This window comes from Hemicordylus capensis, chromosome 2 (genome assembly GCF_027244095.1).
Source record: "Hemicordylus capensis ecotype Gifberg chromosome 2, rHemCap1.1.pri, whole genome shotgun sequence".
Lineage (NCBI taxonomy): Eukaryota > Metazoa > Chordata > Lepidosauria > Squamata > Cordylidae > Hemicordylus > Hemicordylus capensis.
Genome location: NC_069658.1, coordinates 275,180,667 through 275,196,919, shown reverse-complemented (window position 1 = coordinate 275,196,919; position 16,253 = coordinate 275,180,667). Strand labels below are relative to the sequence as shown.

The 16,253-nt window shown below is 43.8% G+C and overlaps 1 protein-coding gene across 32 annotated transcripts in view; it reads left to right on the top strand.

Annotated features, from left to right (window-relative positions):
- The window catches only part of MAGI1 (membrane associated guanylate kinase, WW and PDZ domain containing 1), a 683,050-nt gene that overhangs the window by 513,183 nt on the left and 153,614 nt on the right, over positions 1–16,253 (top strand). For all 32 annotated transcript variants that reach the window (XM_053290563.1, XM_053290583.1, XM_053290573.1 and 29 more), the window contains one exon: positions 11,008–11,127. In XM_053290563.1, the coding sequence (XP_053146538.1) occupies positions 11,008–11,127 (120 nt within the window). The remainder of the gene's footprint in view (positions 1–11,007; positions 11,128–16,253) is intronic.

Here is a 16,253-nt window from a genome sequence, read left to right as displayed (position 1 = left end):
TTTCTCTCTCTCTCTCTCTCTCTCTCTCTCTCTCTCTCTCTCTCTCACACACACACACACACACACACACACACACACACACACACACACACTGCCACACAATTTTTTAAATCAGCCCCTGCCCCCAGGCTCCCACCTCAACATTCTCCTTGGGCTGTGAGGGGGAGCTGCCTCTGCCTCCCTTCTTCCTCCACCCACCCACCCCCGGGTGGGGATGGGTGGCCTCGGCATTCTTTCTCCTTGGGCTGTGGTGGGAGGGAGCCACCACCATCTCCCATTCTCCTCCCTGCTCTACCCACCTATCCCGCCTCTCTAGGGGCGTAACAAGGCTGGAGTAGGTCCAGAGACAAAATTTTAAAATGGGCCCCTCACTGATACACACACACAAACACACACACTTCACAATATATAGTCATGTGACTTGCCTCTGGGGGGCCCCTTGAGGCATGGGGGGCCCCAGGCAGCTGCCTCCCCTTGCCTAATAGTAGTTATGCCCCTGCGCCTCTCCCCGCCCGCCACTTGGGCTCTTGTGAAGGAGGGAATCATCTCCCTCCAAGTCCCATTTAGAGCCACCACCACGTGGGATCGGCAGCAGCGAACGGGACCCAGAGGAAGACAATTGCCTCCTTCACAGAGGAGGCGGAGGCGATGGGAGAAGGCAGCACGGGGGAGTAGCCGCAGAGGCAGTAAGCGGCAGTTGGGGCTTGCTGCGCAGGAAGGTTGAGGGGTGTGTTCGTGCACACAGCCACACACCTTAGAAGGAACGGTGACTACAACTCCCCAGCCACGGGCATTACGACTAATGGGAATCTCTGCCTTGAAGAATGCACTTTATACTGCAAAGCATTAGACTCAGACAGGTCAGTTCTGCAAACGTCTTTGGCAATCTTTTTGTACCCATTGCATAGTCCCTCCCTCCCCCACTGTTTTTGGAGTTAGTCCTCTTTTTTGTTGTCTCAGTTAGGGTCAGCAGGCACAATACAGGCATGTGACTCATTTCCCAGTCAGCTGTGAGTCTCTCCATCTGTGTTGACTGACAGCACTCATGCCTTTATTGCAGGATTGCTTTGCTGCTTTTGAAAGGGGTGGAATATCTTCAAAGCACACCACCATGCCGCCTCCTTCCTCTGATCCACTTGGCTAGAGCCCTGAGACAAGAGTGAGCTCTGTCAGCCATCTCAGAAAGGAAGTGTGACAGTGTGTTTATTCTCTGATCCATCCACTTCGAATATTTATTTATGTTGTTGCTCGGATGTTTAACCTCTCTTATCCTCATTCTTCCCTTCAATGGTCATGCAGTACCTCAGCAGCATACAGCACTGAGAAAGGGATGAGCTGCTGTCAAATAACATATGTAAGCAACTGGGTTAAATACTGTAAATCTTCTATAAGAAGAAGCCTGCTCCTTTGTTTGTCTGCCCTGCTGGACTGTTTTTTGTTGGTGTCAGTGTGAAAGATGATATAAAATGTATACAGTTCCACTTTAAATACCTGATCACCAGTCATTTTAAAAAAATTGTCTAATATTCTCAGCCTTGAGGGAAATTAGGCTCAACTCTTCTTCCCTGCAAAGGAACCAAACTGACAGTAACTTACAATGGTGTGCGGACATTGCTCAGACGGCAAATGCCCTTAGGAGAGCAATTGGATGCATGAATTGCCTCAGAGCAACAGCTGTTGTTCTTTTTCATTCACAGTCCTGGCCCAGAGTCAGGGAGGAACAGAAGACTCCCATCCTCAGACAGCAGCTGTTTCTCCTCATTTACACAGTAGCTTATAGAGAGAAGCAGGCAGCAACTGGCTCCACTTCTCACCTAGAGCAGAAGCAAAGCTGGAGTCATCAGCCACTCCCACTCTTTTGACTCTGGCTGCAGTGCTGCCAGAATAAAGCTCTTCTTCCTCCTCGTTATCCCTTATTGAAGAATGAATCAATTTTCTCTTCTATTTTGTTGTGATATGAAGTTGGAAGGGGGGATCAAGAGAATAAAGGAAGATAACTCGTTGGAGGCAGAACTGCACGGGAAAGGGAATCAAACTCTCTGTCTCTCACACACTCTCTCAGGAGAAGTTTTCCATTAATTTTGACCCAGTTTAGCAAATTCCACAAATGGCCTCTTTCCAGATGCCCAGGAATGGGTAGAACAATACAGGAACTGTTCCTAATGGTCAGGAATAGTTCAGAGGATTGTGAGTGGCTGGGTGTCCATCTCTGTCCTGCACATCTTTCTTCTGAAACTGTTAGCCACAGGTGCTCCTGTTAGCAAATAGAAGTAAGATATATTCTTGGTAACTATTTCTAAAGAAAGCACTTCTCTCATTTACTGCTTTATGTCTGGAAGGCCTTTGAAAACTTGAATGCTCTACACCAGGTAAAAATTGGCTTAGCAATGTATCATCAGAAGATAAGACAGTGTCAATGCTAAGAGTTTGGTGCTCTAGTGTTGTCATTGGATGTATTTTTCAGGGTTTTGTCACAATTTACTGGGATATTTGTAATTGTGTGTCACAGAGAATTAGTTCATGTTCATGCCTGACCACTAATCAGGTTGCCTTTTCTGAGACACAGCAGGTTGTCGCTGTCTGTCCTGTGCTCTCATTGCCGTCAGCAGATCTGCAAAGCTCTCTCTGCCTCGCATTAAACTGTGATTTAGGTGACAGATAAAGAAGAGGCAAAGCAGACCTTCCAAATTATCAGATGACATGAGAGAAGAGGGTGACCTTTAAGTGATATGGGCTCCCCTGAGTTGTGCAAGATTTCCAGGATGGGAAGGACTTCCTTTATATTTTTTGTAAAAGTGTGGAAAATGGACCCTTTCAGCTGCCTCTAGAAAGGAAGAGCAGGAAAATGTCACTGCTTCTAACTAGTCAAAGAGAGAAGCATCCATAAAACTTAGCTTTATACTCACTGGTCTGAATATTTGACATAGATTCATAGATTCCATAGCTAATGGAAGATAGATATAGATATAGATATAGATTAGCATTTTCTTACTCAGCTTGAAAATGCAAACTTGTTAACAGTTAAACTGGTCTGGAAGATAAATGATGATGTCTTTTTAAGAGGGACTGCTCATTTTTACTGGTACAATTGAGCCAGCGTGGTGTAGTGGTTAGAGTGCTGGACTAGGACCGGGGAGACCCGAGTTCAAATCCCCATTCAGCCATGAAACTAGCTGGGTGACTCTGGGCCAGTCACTTCTCTCTCAGCCTAACCTACTTCACAGGGTTGTTGTGAAAGAGAAACTCAAGTATGTAGTACACCGCTCTGGGCTCCTTGGAGGAAGAGCGGGACATAAATGTAAAAATAAAATAAAAATAATAAAATAGGTGTTCAAATCTTTCTGGACCATTCTGGTCAGTAAAATAAGCAATTTGTGTTCCTTTTTGTGTACAGGCTGTCTCCTGCCTTTCACTAGGTTTTCCTCAGGTCTTCAAGGAATTGTTTTCCATATAGGATCATTTATTTCCATCCTTTGTTCCCAGGTGTAAGGTTCCCCCCCCCTTCCGGTCTTTAAGTGGTAATATAGGCTATATGTATGTCTTGGGAAAATAATCCTAAGAAAAGAGTGATTGGTTCAAGAAACATACCTATATAATTGGTATTTATTACTCCTTGAAATTTGCCCACCTTGTTTTGTCTTATGTTAACATGTCTGAATTTGCAACGTGTCACTGCCAGGTTTCCATTATGAGGACTCTTCATAATGCCCAGTATTACTTCCGTTCTGGACATATGAGTGATGGCCAGAGACCACTATTGAGATCTGGGCATCACTAGAGTAACTGGATGCCTTTTGGACTTTTAGTTGCAAAATGAGGCCAAAAAATAAAAAGGACCAGTCAAAATCCAGTAAAATAGTTTACAACCGTAAAATAGTTTATGATCTGATCCAGACTTTCCCTTTCACTTTAGAAATTTACTTCTAAAATGCACAGGTTACTTTTGGGTGGAATCACACTTGCCTGCTGCAGTTCTGTGAGTTTTCCTTATGATGCAATCTACACAGCTCCAGGAACATATTATGAAAGAATTGTGAAGGGTGTAACCAATTACATGGTTACTTCCTGTGCAGATGTCCTATGGGCAGGAGAAAAGGAATCACTTAATTGTCCTTATCCAAGCTACTCCTTCATACATATGTTCCCAAAGTGGTGTTAGCACCACAGGGTGTCAACCCATGTTTTCTCCCATGCTGTTGCAGGTAAGTGTGAGTTGCCTCCTGAACTACTAGATGAGCTACTATGTGGTTCATCAAAAACTGTTGAGGAGGGGATATATACAGATATTTTAGATAAGCTACAACTGTTGTCAGCCATTGATATCCAAGCTCTGAACTACACTCTGAAGACTGTTCATATTGTTTAATTGTGATACAATATAAGATAATTGTTATAATCTAATTTGAAGGTAATTGAGGTGATTACAGATTACAGTAAGCAAGATTCTGATTAATTTGCCTCAGGGTGTCAACATTTATTAGGCAGCTTAACCTGAAATCTTGCACAACAAAATGGGGGGGGGACCTCAATTTTCATATTATCTTTTTTGTTGAGGTATTTTAGGATTCTGAAGTATATGCAGTGATTATATTGTCTCATCAAATCACTGACTTTGATGCCCTTTTAGCATTATTGGTGTTGAAAGGGCATCACAAATTCTAGCCAGCCAATATTTATGGTTGCCACCAATTCCCTCCCCTCCCCATCCTTTTTCTCTGGGAAGGAGATCTGTGTGGTACTAGGTATCCTGCTCACCAGAGGGCTGGGGGCACTCGACACTGATTAGCTGGCAAGTGGGTTTGTGAATGCCTGGCTGTAATGTAGGAGTTGCGTTCCCAAGGGCCCACCCCAATTGCATGGGCTCTAAGCATGCATTCAGCACCTGGCCAAGATTGGGGGCAACAATTGGATTGTAAGGGCCAATATGGTTGACCCCATCCATGTGGAATCAGTTATTGAAATGTTATAGGAACACCATGGAGTAGAACCTGCAGATAAACATCACCACCACTGCTCTAACATCTAAAGGGTACTTTATTGACTTTGAGGTTATGTTTTACGAAGTGATCTAATATAAGTAAATACTATGAATATTACATTAGCAGAAGTTGTTCCTTTAATAACAGAAACAAAATTCAGTATGAAGATACCAAATGTAAACATACTTCTGTACAGGGCATTTTGTACACCATGTTAATTTCCTTGTTGCCTCTGCTTGTGATGAGTGGGGTGAGATGAAGAGTGTATTTGGTGAACTGGAACTGTGGAGATAGCTTCGAATTCCAGAAAAACTGGCCATACAAAGGTGCATTTAATGGCAGTAGAGTTTGCTGTTTTTTCTAAATATTTTGTGTATGGAGCCCTGGATTTAAATCTGATTGGCTCCTAGTTCCAGCCAAACAGTTTGCTAAGGGCAAAACTGCCAAGCCCTGGCATTTTTGCCAGGGACATGTGATGAAATGCACAATGTGATGAAATGATTGGGACATGTGATGAAATGATTGGGACATGTGATGAAATGCACAGATAAGCTTAGTGAACATGTGTGAAATGTCTATGTAAAATAAATTATCTGCATGCATAATTAAGTTTAGTATGTCACAATACAATCAGTATTTTTGTTTAATAAGCCATTTTAAAATATTATGAAACTTCCCTGTGCATAATTTCTAATTATTGGTTTTCAGTAGCCCATGAGATCTTTCACATGACCTTGCTGGGGAGGAAGGGAAAGCAGGGGCTAACTGCCTTCCCCTGTAGACGAGCAGCCACTGTCCTTCCCACAATCCCACACGAGCAGTATTGTGGGGGAAGGGGATTCTGGGAGTGGGAGGACCCCCCGCCCCACCTTCCAAGGTGCCCCAGGGCACAAGTGCTGCTGCTCTCAGCATGGACACTCCTTCCTCCTGGCTTGCTTCCCCCTTGCTTGTGGGGAGACCATTTAACCTGGCAATAATTGCCCAGACGATTGCCGGCCAAGTTTAATCGAACCACAGGTCCACTTAACCTTGGCTAAACGCTGGGTTTAAAAGTGGGGCTTTGTGCAGGGGCAGCGCTGGGTGCAGCCTCACTCCTGGTGCTTCACATGCGCAGCCTAACCTTGGCTGTGCTGCTTAGCCTGGGTTAGGCTGTGCATGTGAATACCCTTAGTGTTTCTATTTTCCCAGTTTTGTGATCGCTGACACCTCTGGGCTGTGTGTCAATTTGCATGTCTTGAAAAATTACTAGGAATGTGAATTTTTGGTTCACAAACACTGCCAGAAAACCTTTACATCACATTTGGTTTCTTTTTCAGAGGCTGAAGTAATTCTTCTCCCAGAATGTTAGCAATCACATCATGGGAATGTGTAATGATGGTTTGAGGCATGATAGATACACATTAATTGCTCATTCATGATCTCAACCTCAAAAAGGGTGCTTTTACTAATGTAATGATCCTAGGAAAAGACACTACATTTGATTTGCCTCTCATTCCGTCGCTCTTCTTAAACAACACTGAAAAGGAAAGCTCTCCTGTGTTGGTAGTAAGTGTGGTTTGTACTGTGTGTGCACTCCCCAGATGGTTCATAAAAACCCTTTGAAATGCCATCTGTCAGGCGTGTGTCCAGCCGGCAGCCTGTCATTTTGCTACAAGAAAGGAGGAGGCGGGGAATCCCTTGCCCCTTGTTTTCTTTCCTCCCTTTCTGAATTGCAGTTAGGAACATTTGCTTAGAGACAATGAAGCTGTGAGAGTAACCATTGCACTATACAACAAATGGGAATGTGGGTGTTTGTTGTAACCTTGTTGATATCACAGAAGGAAAGAAACACAGTTGGTGAAATTATATCTGAAGCTTCTCTGTACATTTTTATATTTGAAGCTACCAGTTTCTTGATATTGAGGGGACTTAGACATGCATTTATGTGCAGAGCACAAGCAGGACCAGATGAGACAGAACAGGTCAACCTAAGTATCAATGAATGAATCAGCATCCCAGGCAATTCTTTGTTCTGTGAGCATCCAGCATGAGCAATGGGCTAAATTGGGCATGCAAGAACAAACTTCATTTGAGTCCATTCTGTTTTTGCTCTGAGCACCTGTGTCTGAAGTTGAACTTTTAAAGTTCAGAAAAATACAACTGTGTCTCAATAACATGGAAAGTATGTTCTTAAAGAGAACTGATTTGAGTATTTTGGAGCTCTTTATTGTGCCTACTTCTTTTTTTAATCACAGGATTTAAAAAAATACATTAGGAAGGTGAACATTTGTTTGTAATGTAAATTCCTGTTTACAAATAAAATGTTTTGCAACCAATTGGAATGTGGCAATTTGTTCAGGGGACATAGGATTGCACCTCTTAGTTGTTCTGTAAGTAGGTGTGATCCATTCACAATTAAGCAATTTTAATTAGTGATTTTAGTCAAGAAATAATTAAATGTCTGTAAATATCCCAAGGAAATAAATGGAATTTTAATGTACTTCATTTTGGCGGAACATTTTAATTAAAGATGTGCAAATTGATTTGGGTACAAATCTATTTGTACCTGAATCTAGCTGATTTGGGTGATTTGGAAACAGAACAAATCGCCCCTGTGGTTCATTGGATAAATTCAGGTCCAAATTGAATCCCGCCTGATTTTATTTGAATCGATTCGAGATTTTGATCCCTCCTATTAATTCCCCCAGATTCCTAGCTTTCATTTTTTTTTAAAAAAGCTAAGCTCTAACCCTTGTAGAAGTGGAGTTATGGAGCAAAATGTGTGGTCACTGTTTTTCAAGTGTTTTGATTATTTGGTGTATAATAACTTTTCCTCAATGAATCCTTATAGGATTAATTACACACCTTCATTTCTTCTATTCATTTTGACTGTCTTGGGACAGTTGACAGTTGGCACTGTCCAATGTCAGTCAAAATAAACAGAAGAAATGAAGGCGTATAATGAATCCTCATTGGTATCGGGCCCTACCCACGTGGCGGGACACACTCTGGATCTGGTTTTTGCCAACCGGGAAATAAATGACCTGGAGGTGGGGGAATTTGAGACCACTCCCTTGTCATGGACAGATCATCACCTGGTGGGGTTTAGTTTGACTGCTCCGTCTACCCTCTGCAGGGGTGGTGGGCCAATTAAGATGGTCCGCCCCCGGAGGCTTATGGATCCGCTTGGATTTCAGACGGCCCTCGGGGAGTTTCCAGTGTCCAGAGCTGGTGACCCTGTCGAGGCCTTGGTTGATCTCTGGAATGGAGAGATGGCCCGGGCTGTTGACACGGTTGCCCCCAAGCGCCCTCTCCGGCTTGGTGGAGCCCGTTCTGCTCCTTGGTTTTCCTCGGAGCTTAGGGCGATGAAGCAACTCGGATGACGGCTAGAACGACGCTGGAGGAAGAGTCGTCACGAATCCGACCGAACATGGGCTAGAGCCCATTTTAGGGACTACTCCGTGGCGGTGGGGGCGGCGAAGAAATGCTTTTTCTCCGCCTCCATTGCGTCTGCTCAGTGCAGACAAATAGAGCTGTTTCGTGTGGTGAAAACCTTGCTCCACACATCCCCCCAGACGATGGGGGAGGAGCCATCTACAGCTCTTTGTGATCGGTTTACCTGTCGCTTTGCAGATAAAGTCGCTTGCATCCGTGCTGACCTGGACTCCAGAGTTTTGGCAGTTCCGGCAGACGTGCCTTTGGTACCATCTGGTCCCGTTGTGTTGGATTCTTTTCGGTTGGTGAGGCCTGAGGATGTGGACAAGATCCTGGGCAGTGTGCAGGCGACTTTGTGCGCTCTTGACCCTTGCCCTTCATGGCTAATAAAAGCTGCCAGGGAGGGGACAGGTAGATGGTTGGAGGTGATCGTTAATGCTTCATTAAGGGAGGGCAGGATGCCATCGTGCCTTAAGGAGGTGGTGGTAAGACCTCTATTTAAAAAGCCCTCCCTTGATCCCTCCAACCTGGACAACTATAGACCTGTGTCTAACCTCCCCTTTTTGGGCAAGGTGATAGAGCGTGTGGTGGCGTCCCAGCTGCAGAGGGTCTTGGATGATACGGATTATCTGGACCCTTTTCAATCTGGCTTCCACCCCAGATATGGGACTGAGACTGCCTTGGTCGCTCTAGTGGATGACCTATGCCAGGAACTAGACAGGGGGAGTGCGTCCCTGTTGGTTCTGCTGGACCTCTCGGCGGCGTTTGATACCATCGACCATGGTATCCTTCTGGGCCGCCTCTCGAGTATGGGAATCGGAGGCACTGCATTGCAGTGGTTTCGGTCCTTTCTTGAGGGGAGGGTTCAGAAGGTGGTGCTGGGGGACTACTGCTCGGCCCCGTGGCCGTTGGCCTCCGCAGGGATCGGTCTTCTTGTCCCCCATGCTGTTTAACATCTACATGAAGCCGCTGGGAGAGGTCATCCGGAAATTTGGACTGAGTTGTCAGCAATATGCGGATGACACTCAGCTCTATCTCTCCTTGTCATCTGATTCTAGGGAGGCGGTGGATGTCCTTAATCGGGGGCTGGAGGCCGTGATGGGTTGGATGTGGGCTAACAAACTGAAATTGAATCCGGATAAGACGGAGGTCCTGTTGGTCAGTAGGAGAGCCAATCGGGATGAGGAGATTTTACCAGTTCTGGATGGGGTTGCACTCCCCTTGAAGGAGGAAGTACGCAGCTTGGGGGTACTACTGGACCCGGCTCTGCTTTTGGAAGCTCAGGTGGAGGCGGTGGCCAGGGGTGCCTTTGCACGGCTTTGGCTGGTCCGCCAGCTGCGTCCCTTTCTCGAGAAGGCAGATCTGGCCACAGTTACCCATGCCTTAGTCACGTCGCGGCTGGATTACTGTAACGCGCTCTACGTGGGGCTGCCCTTGAAGAATATCTGGAAACTGCAGCTAGTGCAAAACGCGGCAGCGAGGGTTTTATCCGGAGCTGCCCATTGGGAACATATCACCCCCATTCTGAAAGAGCTGCACTGGCTGCCGGTTCGTTTCCGGGTCCAATTCAAGGTGCTGCTTTTGACCTTTAAAGCCCTAAACGGTTTGGGCCCGGGGTATTTGAGGGACCGCCTGCTCCCAAGAGTTGCTGCCCGCTTGACAAGGACATCTGAGGGGGCCCTGCTCCGGGTGCCGACAATGAGGGAGGCCCGGCTGTCGTGCACTCGGGACAGGGCCTTCTCTGTTGCTGCCCCCAGACTCTGGAATGCTCTCCCAGTGGCCATTCGTTCCTCGGACTCCATCACGGCTTTTAGAAAGCTTTTAAAGACTTGGCTTTTTACCCAGGCTTTTACATGATCATTTTCTGCTGTGGCTTCTCTGTGTTTTTATTTGTTGTATTGTTTTTATGCCTGTTTTTATATGTTTTTATACTTTTAACATGATGTTTTTATTGTCTTTTTATTTTATGTGTTTAACTTTTGTAAACCGCCTTGGGGTTATCTTTTTAACGAAAGGCGGTATATAAATGCAAAAATAAAAATAAATAAATAAAATAGGGGATCGATCTGAATCCAAAGCAAATGGAATAAAATCCAAATCAAATCTCGGGTGATTAGGGAGGACACAAGACATAAGAACAGCCCTGCTGGATCAGGCCCACAGCCCATCTAGTCCAGCATCCTGTTTCGCACAGTGGCCCACCAGATGCCGCTGGAAGCCACAGGCAGGAGTTGAGGGCTCCTGCACCATAACCCCTCTCTTAAAGCACGGAAAGTATCAGATGGTAGCATAGAGAAATTCCTGCAGAGCCATGAACTCCTGTAGAGCCATGAACTAAAGATTGGGGAGCCCATGAGCCCTGGTCATTTCTGACCATATCCCACACCCACATACCAGGAGAAAGGAGGATGTAGTGTGAACTTGTGATGGTTGCAGACTCATTCTCTTAAGCCTCAGAATATGAGGATGTTTTGCTTCATGACCTCTTTCCCCCAAAATTTCATAGGAAGTTCAGCAATGTTTCTATCAGTGGTATATTACTTTTCTATTTCTTTCTGCAGATGCCCTTGCAATGTAAATGCTCATGTTTGTTTTGTTTTGTTTCCTCATCTAGGCACAACCCGTCCTCCACGAGAAGGAGAAGTGCCTGGGGTCGACTATAACTTTCTGACTGTCCAGGAGTTTCTTGAGCTTGAGAAAAGTGGAACTCTTCTTGAAGTAGGAACTTATGAAGGTATGGCATACTCCTGGGATGGCTCATTCAGACCTGGGCACAGGTTCAAGAAAGAAATGCTCTAGAAAACTATTTAATCTTTGATGGTGATGCTACTTTCACGCCCGCTGAAATGTTTTAAAACATGTTTTAAAGGACAGAAATATGGGGACATTAAAGCTGTATGTTTCACTCTTAAGGAAAAAGGGGAGAAAGCACTCTGCTCTCGGACCCTCCCCCTTTCCATTAGAAGTATGTGTTGTGGGGGAAATGAGGTTGGGTGTCTGAGGAGGCAGTGATAGGGAGTACCTGCTGGGCTGGCATTGTTAATTCCAGTCCAGCATGTATCCCTCACCACTGCCTCCTGCTTCATCAAAAAAAAGGCTGGTGGTGGGTGTCATGGGGCAAGGAGGCATGCAGGCAAGCAAGAGGCCCAGCTATACATTTGGAACACATGCCCCTTGCCTTCAGTGCTAGCAATGTTATTCAGCCTTATGTTTTCTTCAGGTTTATCAGGGCACAAATGCTCATGGAATTTTAGAGTTGGAAGGGACCACGGTATAGCAGTCTGCTCCACTGTTCCCAAAAGATGGTTACCCATCTTTGGGGAACAGAAAAGATGGGAAAATCTTTCTGTTGGAAAGCCTCCAGTGAAGAAGAGTCCTGCACAAGGCGCTGCACTGCATGAGGCAACCCTTTTCACTGTTAAACAGCTCTTACAGTACAAAGTTCCTCCTGATGTCTGAACTATATTGGTTCTAGACCTGCCCTCAAGAACAAGTCCTTTCCTCCTCCTCCTCCTCATATGACAGCCCTTCACACATTTGATGATGGCTATCATATCTCCCCTTAGTCTTCTCTTCTCCAAGCTAAACATACCCAGGTCTATAATCATTCCTCACAGGACTTGGTTTCCAGCTCTCCTGCCATCATCATTGCCCACTTCTGAACCTGTTCCAGTTTATCAATGCCCTCCTTAAAATGCAGGGTCCCAGAAATAGTTACAGTATTCCAAGTGAGGCCTGACTAGCACAGAGTAGAGTGAAACAATAACTTCTCGTGATTTGGAAATGGTGCCTCTGTTAAATGCAGATTAAGATTGCATTACCTTTTTAGCAGCTGCTTCACACTCCTGCTCATGTTTCACTTGGGGTCCACCAACATGCCTCAGTCATTTTTACAGGTTCTACTGCCAAGCCAGGTCTCCCCATCCTATATTTGTGAAATGCAGGACTTTACATTTGGTTTTAGCCCAGTGTTTGAGTCTGTCCAGATAGTTTTGCCTCTTGATTCTGTCTTCTAAGCTGTTCGCTATCCCACCAACTTTGTGTTGTTTGCAAATCTGATAAGCATTGTTTCTACACCCTCATCCAAATAATCTATAAAAATGTTGAACAGCATAATTGCCCATGCAGAGCCCACTTGAGGACACTCCACTTGATACCTCCCTCTAGGTGTGAAGTAATCAATGGAGCACTGTTGGGTGCAACTGTTGAACCAGCTGTGAATCCACCTAACAGTAGTGTAATTGAGCTCACATTTCACTATCTTGTCAACAAGGATATAACAGGAGAGTTTGTCAAATGCTTTTTTGAAACAGTATGCATATAGCACTGCCATTATAGACTAAACTAGGAGCTCTTTCAAAAGATTAGTCTGGCATGACCTGAGATATAAATATAGAGTCTTATTTTCAAGAGTATGTGTTGTGGTAATGTATCTTCCACCTCATTTGGCTCAATCTCTGTTTATTGTGATTAACTCTACCGATCTTTACCAACAGCTTGAGTTTCTCTTCTGAATATAAAGAGGAAGTATATGTTTTTAAAATAAAACAACATACTCCTCATAAAATAGTGCATCTTAACAAGATGACCAGTCTATAATGAAGATGCATACTGAGAAATGCATTTATAGGTTTTTCTCACTTTCTATAATAAAGTGCCATCCTGTACAAGGCTGCTACATCTGAGAGTATTTTAAGTTTCCATGATTCATCCTTCAGGCATGAGGAATAGGTCTGTCAAGAAGATAAAAAGTTATTCTTATGTACATATACTCATTTTTAAAGGCAATGAACTGACCTTTTACCATTTCAAAACATTGGGAAGCCATACATTGGGGACAATAGAAACTGAAGTTTGTTGTGATTAAAAGTAATCAACAATTCAGTGGCTACATGTATGTATATGGCGTTATCAGTAACTATTCCATTGTATTATTTGAGGGAGAGTTCTAATAGAAGAAGTGTAAATAGGGAAATTCCTATTGATTTAATGGATTGAATTCTGCCTACTTTATTTTGCTGTTAAACACTGCCCATAGTAATTGCAGAGAAGGTATGAGTGAATTCATATGATTTGGTGTCCATAATATGTAGAGGCTTGGGCTGGGGTTTGCAAGAAAGTATGTGTGTTTGACTGAGTAAAGATTTCTCCCCCAGCATCCTAATTCCAGGAGACTATATCCGTTTCTTACACTTGTCATGTCTGAAGAAACACAGAGCACACTAATGGTCCCATTGTGTATGTTCATGTATCTTAAGATGCTGGCCTTGAACCATCTTTGGCATTCCTAATGTAATATGATGTTCATATGGTTACTTTGCATTACATTACATTACTTTGCATTGCATTACATTACCTAATGTAATATGATGTTCATCCATTGGCATTCCTAATGTAATATGATGGTATTGCACTGTCAATAAATTTTGGTTGTAAGTTAGTAAGGATTTTTTTTAATGTATTAGAGATATTTATTTCTAGTATAGTCACATTAATTTCAAGATATATTTCTTAAATATATGTATCATACCAGATTTGTATTCTGGCACTCCAGTTGTGTTATGAAATTGTATTGCCTTCGATTTAAGAGCTAGTTTTTATTGCTCTTTCTCTCGTAAATTAGAACAGGCTGATGGGATTTCTGGACTTGGCATTTTAGTAATCTGCCCTACTCAGTGGATTGGTTTGCTTATAGTAATGGTTTAAAGAGCTTGCTGTATTTTGAGATTGTGAAACATTTCCCACAGATCAGACTGGGCAGTGACTCTGGGGAGGCAGGTTGCCTTCTCCTGTAGCTTGCAATTTGGTTCATTCACTTGAATAATTTTAAGCAAGTTGCTTTACAGCTATATTTCTGTGGTGCAGCTTGTTGGTCCTTCACTCTTACTGTGGACAGGGATATCGCAGTTGAGATTTCATGGAGCAATTTATGACAGGTTGATGTGGAAATTGACCCATCCCACTTGGTGGGGAATGAACAATGGCTTGGGAGGGCCCTTCTAGACATATGATTCCATAATTTATTATGGTTGCTAGAACGATATCCTGAGATTGGAATCTCAAAAGTTGTGAACCCAGACCCAAATAGTGACAGGACATGCATAGTTGGAATAAACTAGGGCTACTTTATTAAATAATTACAAACCTGCAATGAGGAACTGAACTAATGTGTGGGAATCCCCTACGCAGGCTAATCTCATAAGAGGTATGCCCACAGGAGGGTGAAAGACTGGGCTTTGTTTTGGCTAGGAACCAGTCAGAAGCTTATCATGACCATGAGGTTACCCCTGACGAGGGGATGCATGCCAGCTCACCTCAACCCAGGTCGCGAGGCACTGAGCGGCGTTCACTGTCATGCATCCGAGTGAGAGTGGATCCAGCCTGAGAGTTGCGAGATCACCAAGCCTTCCTCCATATTCCCACTCACCATAACGGTCCTCCAGTCCAACACCATTGCAAATTAACCTACCTCAACCTGCACTCAGCTGCAAAGTAACCAGATAACCCAGTGACAACCTCAGCAAAGTCTGTGAAAAGTAGGTGAGAAAAGGCCCCAACTGTTGCCAATCAGCTGAGATCCAAAATATTCCTATTTAGCCCCAAAAGGTGACCGGAATATTCCCTTCTGATTCAAGGGACGGTCGGGAGGGTGCCTGCCTACAGAGCAACTGAGAACAAATGGAACGGATTCAGCTTCTTATGCAGGTGCTCCTGTACTCTGATTGGTCCGCCTGCAACACATGACGGGGCAAAAATGGCGGCCCGTGTGCCTACTTCTCAGGCTGGGCCTGCAACTCCCCACCCACCCCCGCTTGCCCGGTATCACCACTGAAGCAGCGAAGGGGGCGGGGAGTGGCTATGCCTAAAAATGCAGTATCATTTCAGATAACACATTTTTTGTTTACTCTTTCCCCCTTATTCATAGTGGTGCTGTCACATTTGTGTTTACATTATTTCAAAGTTTTATATATTATTTTTGAAAACGTATTATGTGATTTGTTTCCATCCTTATTACTCTGTCTTCTTCCTAATATAATGTAAACACATAAGTACTTGACATAGGCTCTGAAATAATTGTGAATAAACTATTGGGGTTTCATTTTTGCATCTAAAAGTCATTGAATTCTACAGAAGGGAACTGATTATGTATAACTATATTGAGCTATTCTGTAAGGGCGGTCTAGAAATTAAATTATTATTATTAATAACAACAACAACAAGAACAACCTTTTTGTCAGGTGTGATAATCTGGTGCTAACTGTCTTGCATGACAATTTATTATGTTAACTATAAAGACGGAGGCCAGTTGTAGTTGGGAATCTGGAATGTACTCTCTGTGGCACCATTACTTTTGTAGTAATGTAATGCTTTACAGTAATGTAAAGTAATGTAATGCTTTACAGAGTCCAACAAGATTTATAGACTTTTGGGGCTAAAGGTATCTCTAGAACACCACACAAATAACAGTCAATAAATATAGATATCACTACAATACATTTACATTATTATGTACGAGAACTCATTCAGTTTTTAACTTAAGCAAGAAATCTATAAAGGTTATTCTGATTCGCACAAACCAATCAAATACAAGGTTAAAAATACTCCTCTCTAAGAAAACATGACAAGTTACCCATGGCCAGAACTACTGATGGAGAGATGTGCTCAGTTTTTCCACCCTTGCTCCATTGAATTGGTTGAAGGGGCAAAAAAGTCCTAACTGTCACGATGATACATTATATGTTTCATTTAAGTAGGTTTCTGGGAGAGGGAGTAGGGAGCCATACTGTTCCACAAAACATCTGCTCTTGTATGGGTCTGCACTCACACAGTTGCTCCACAAGGTGCAATCCCCCATTCCAC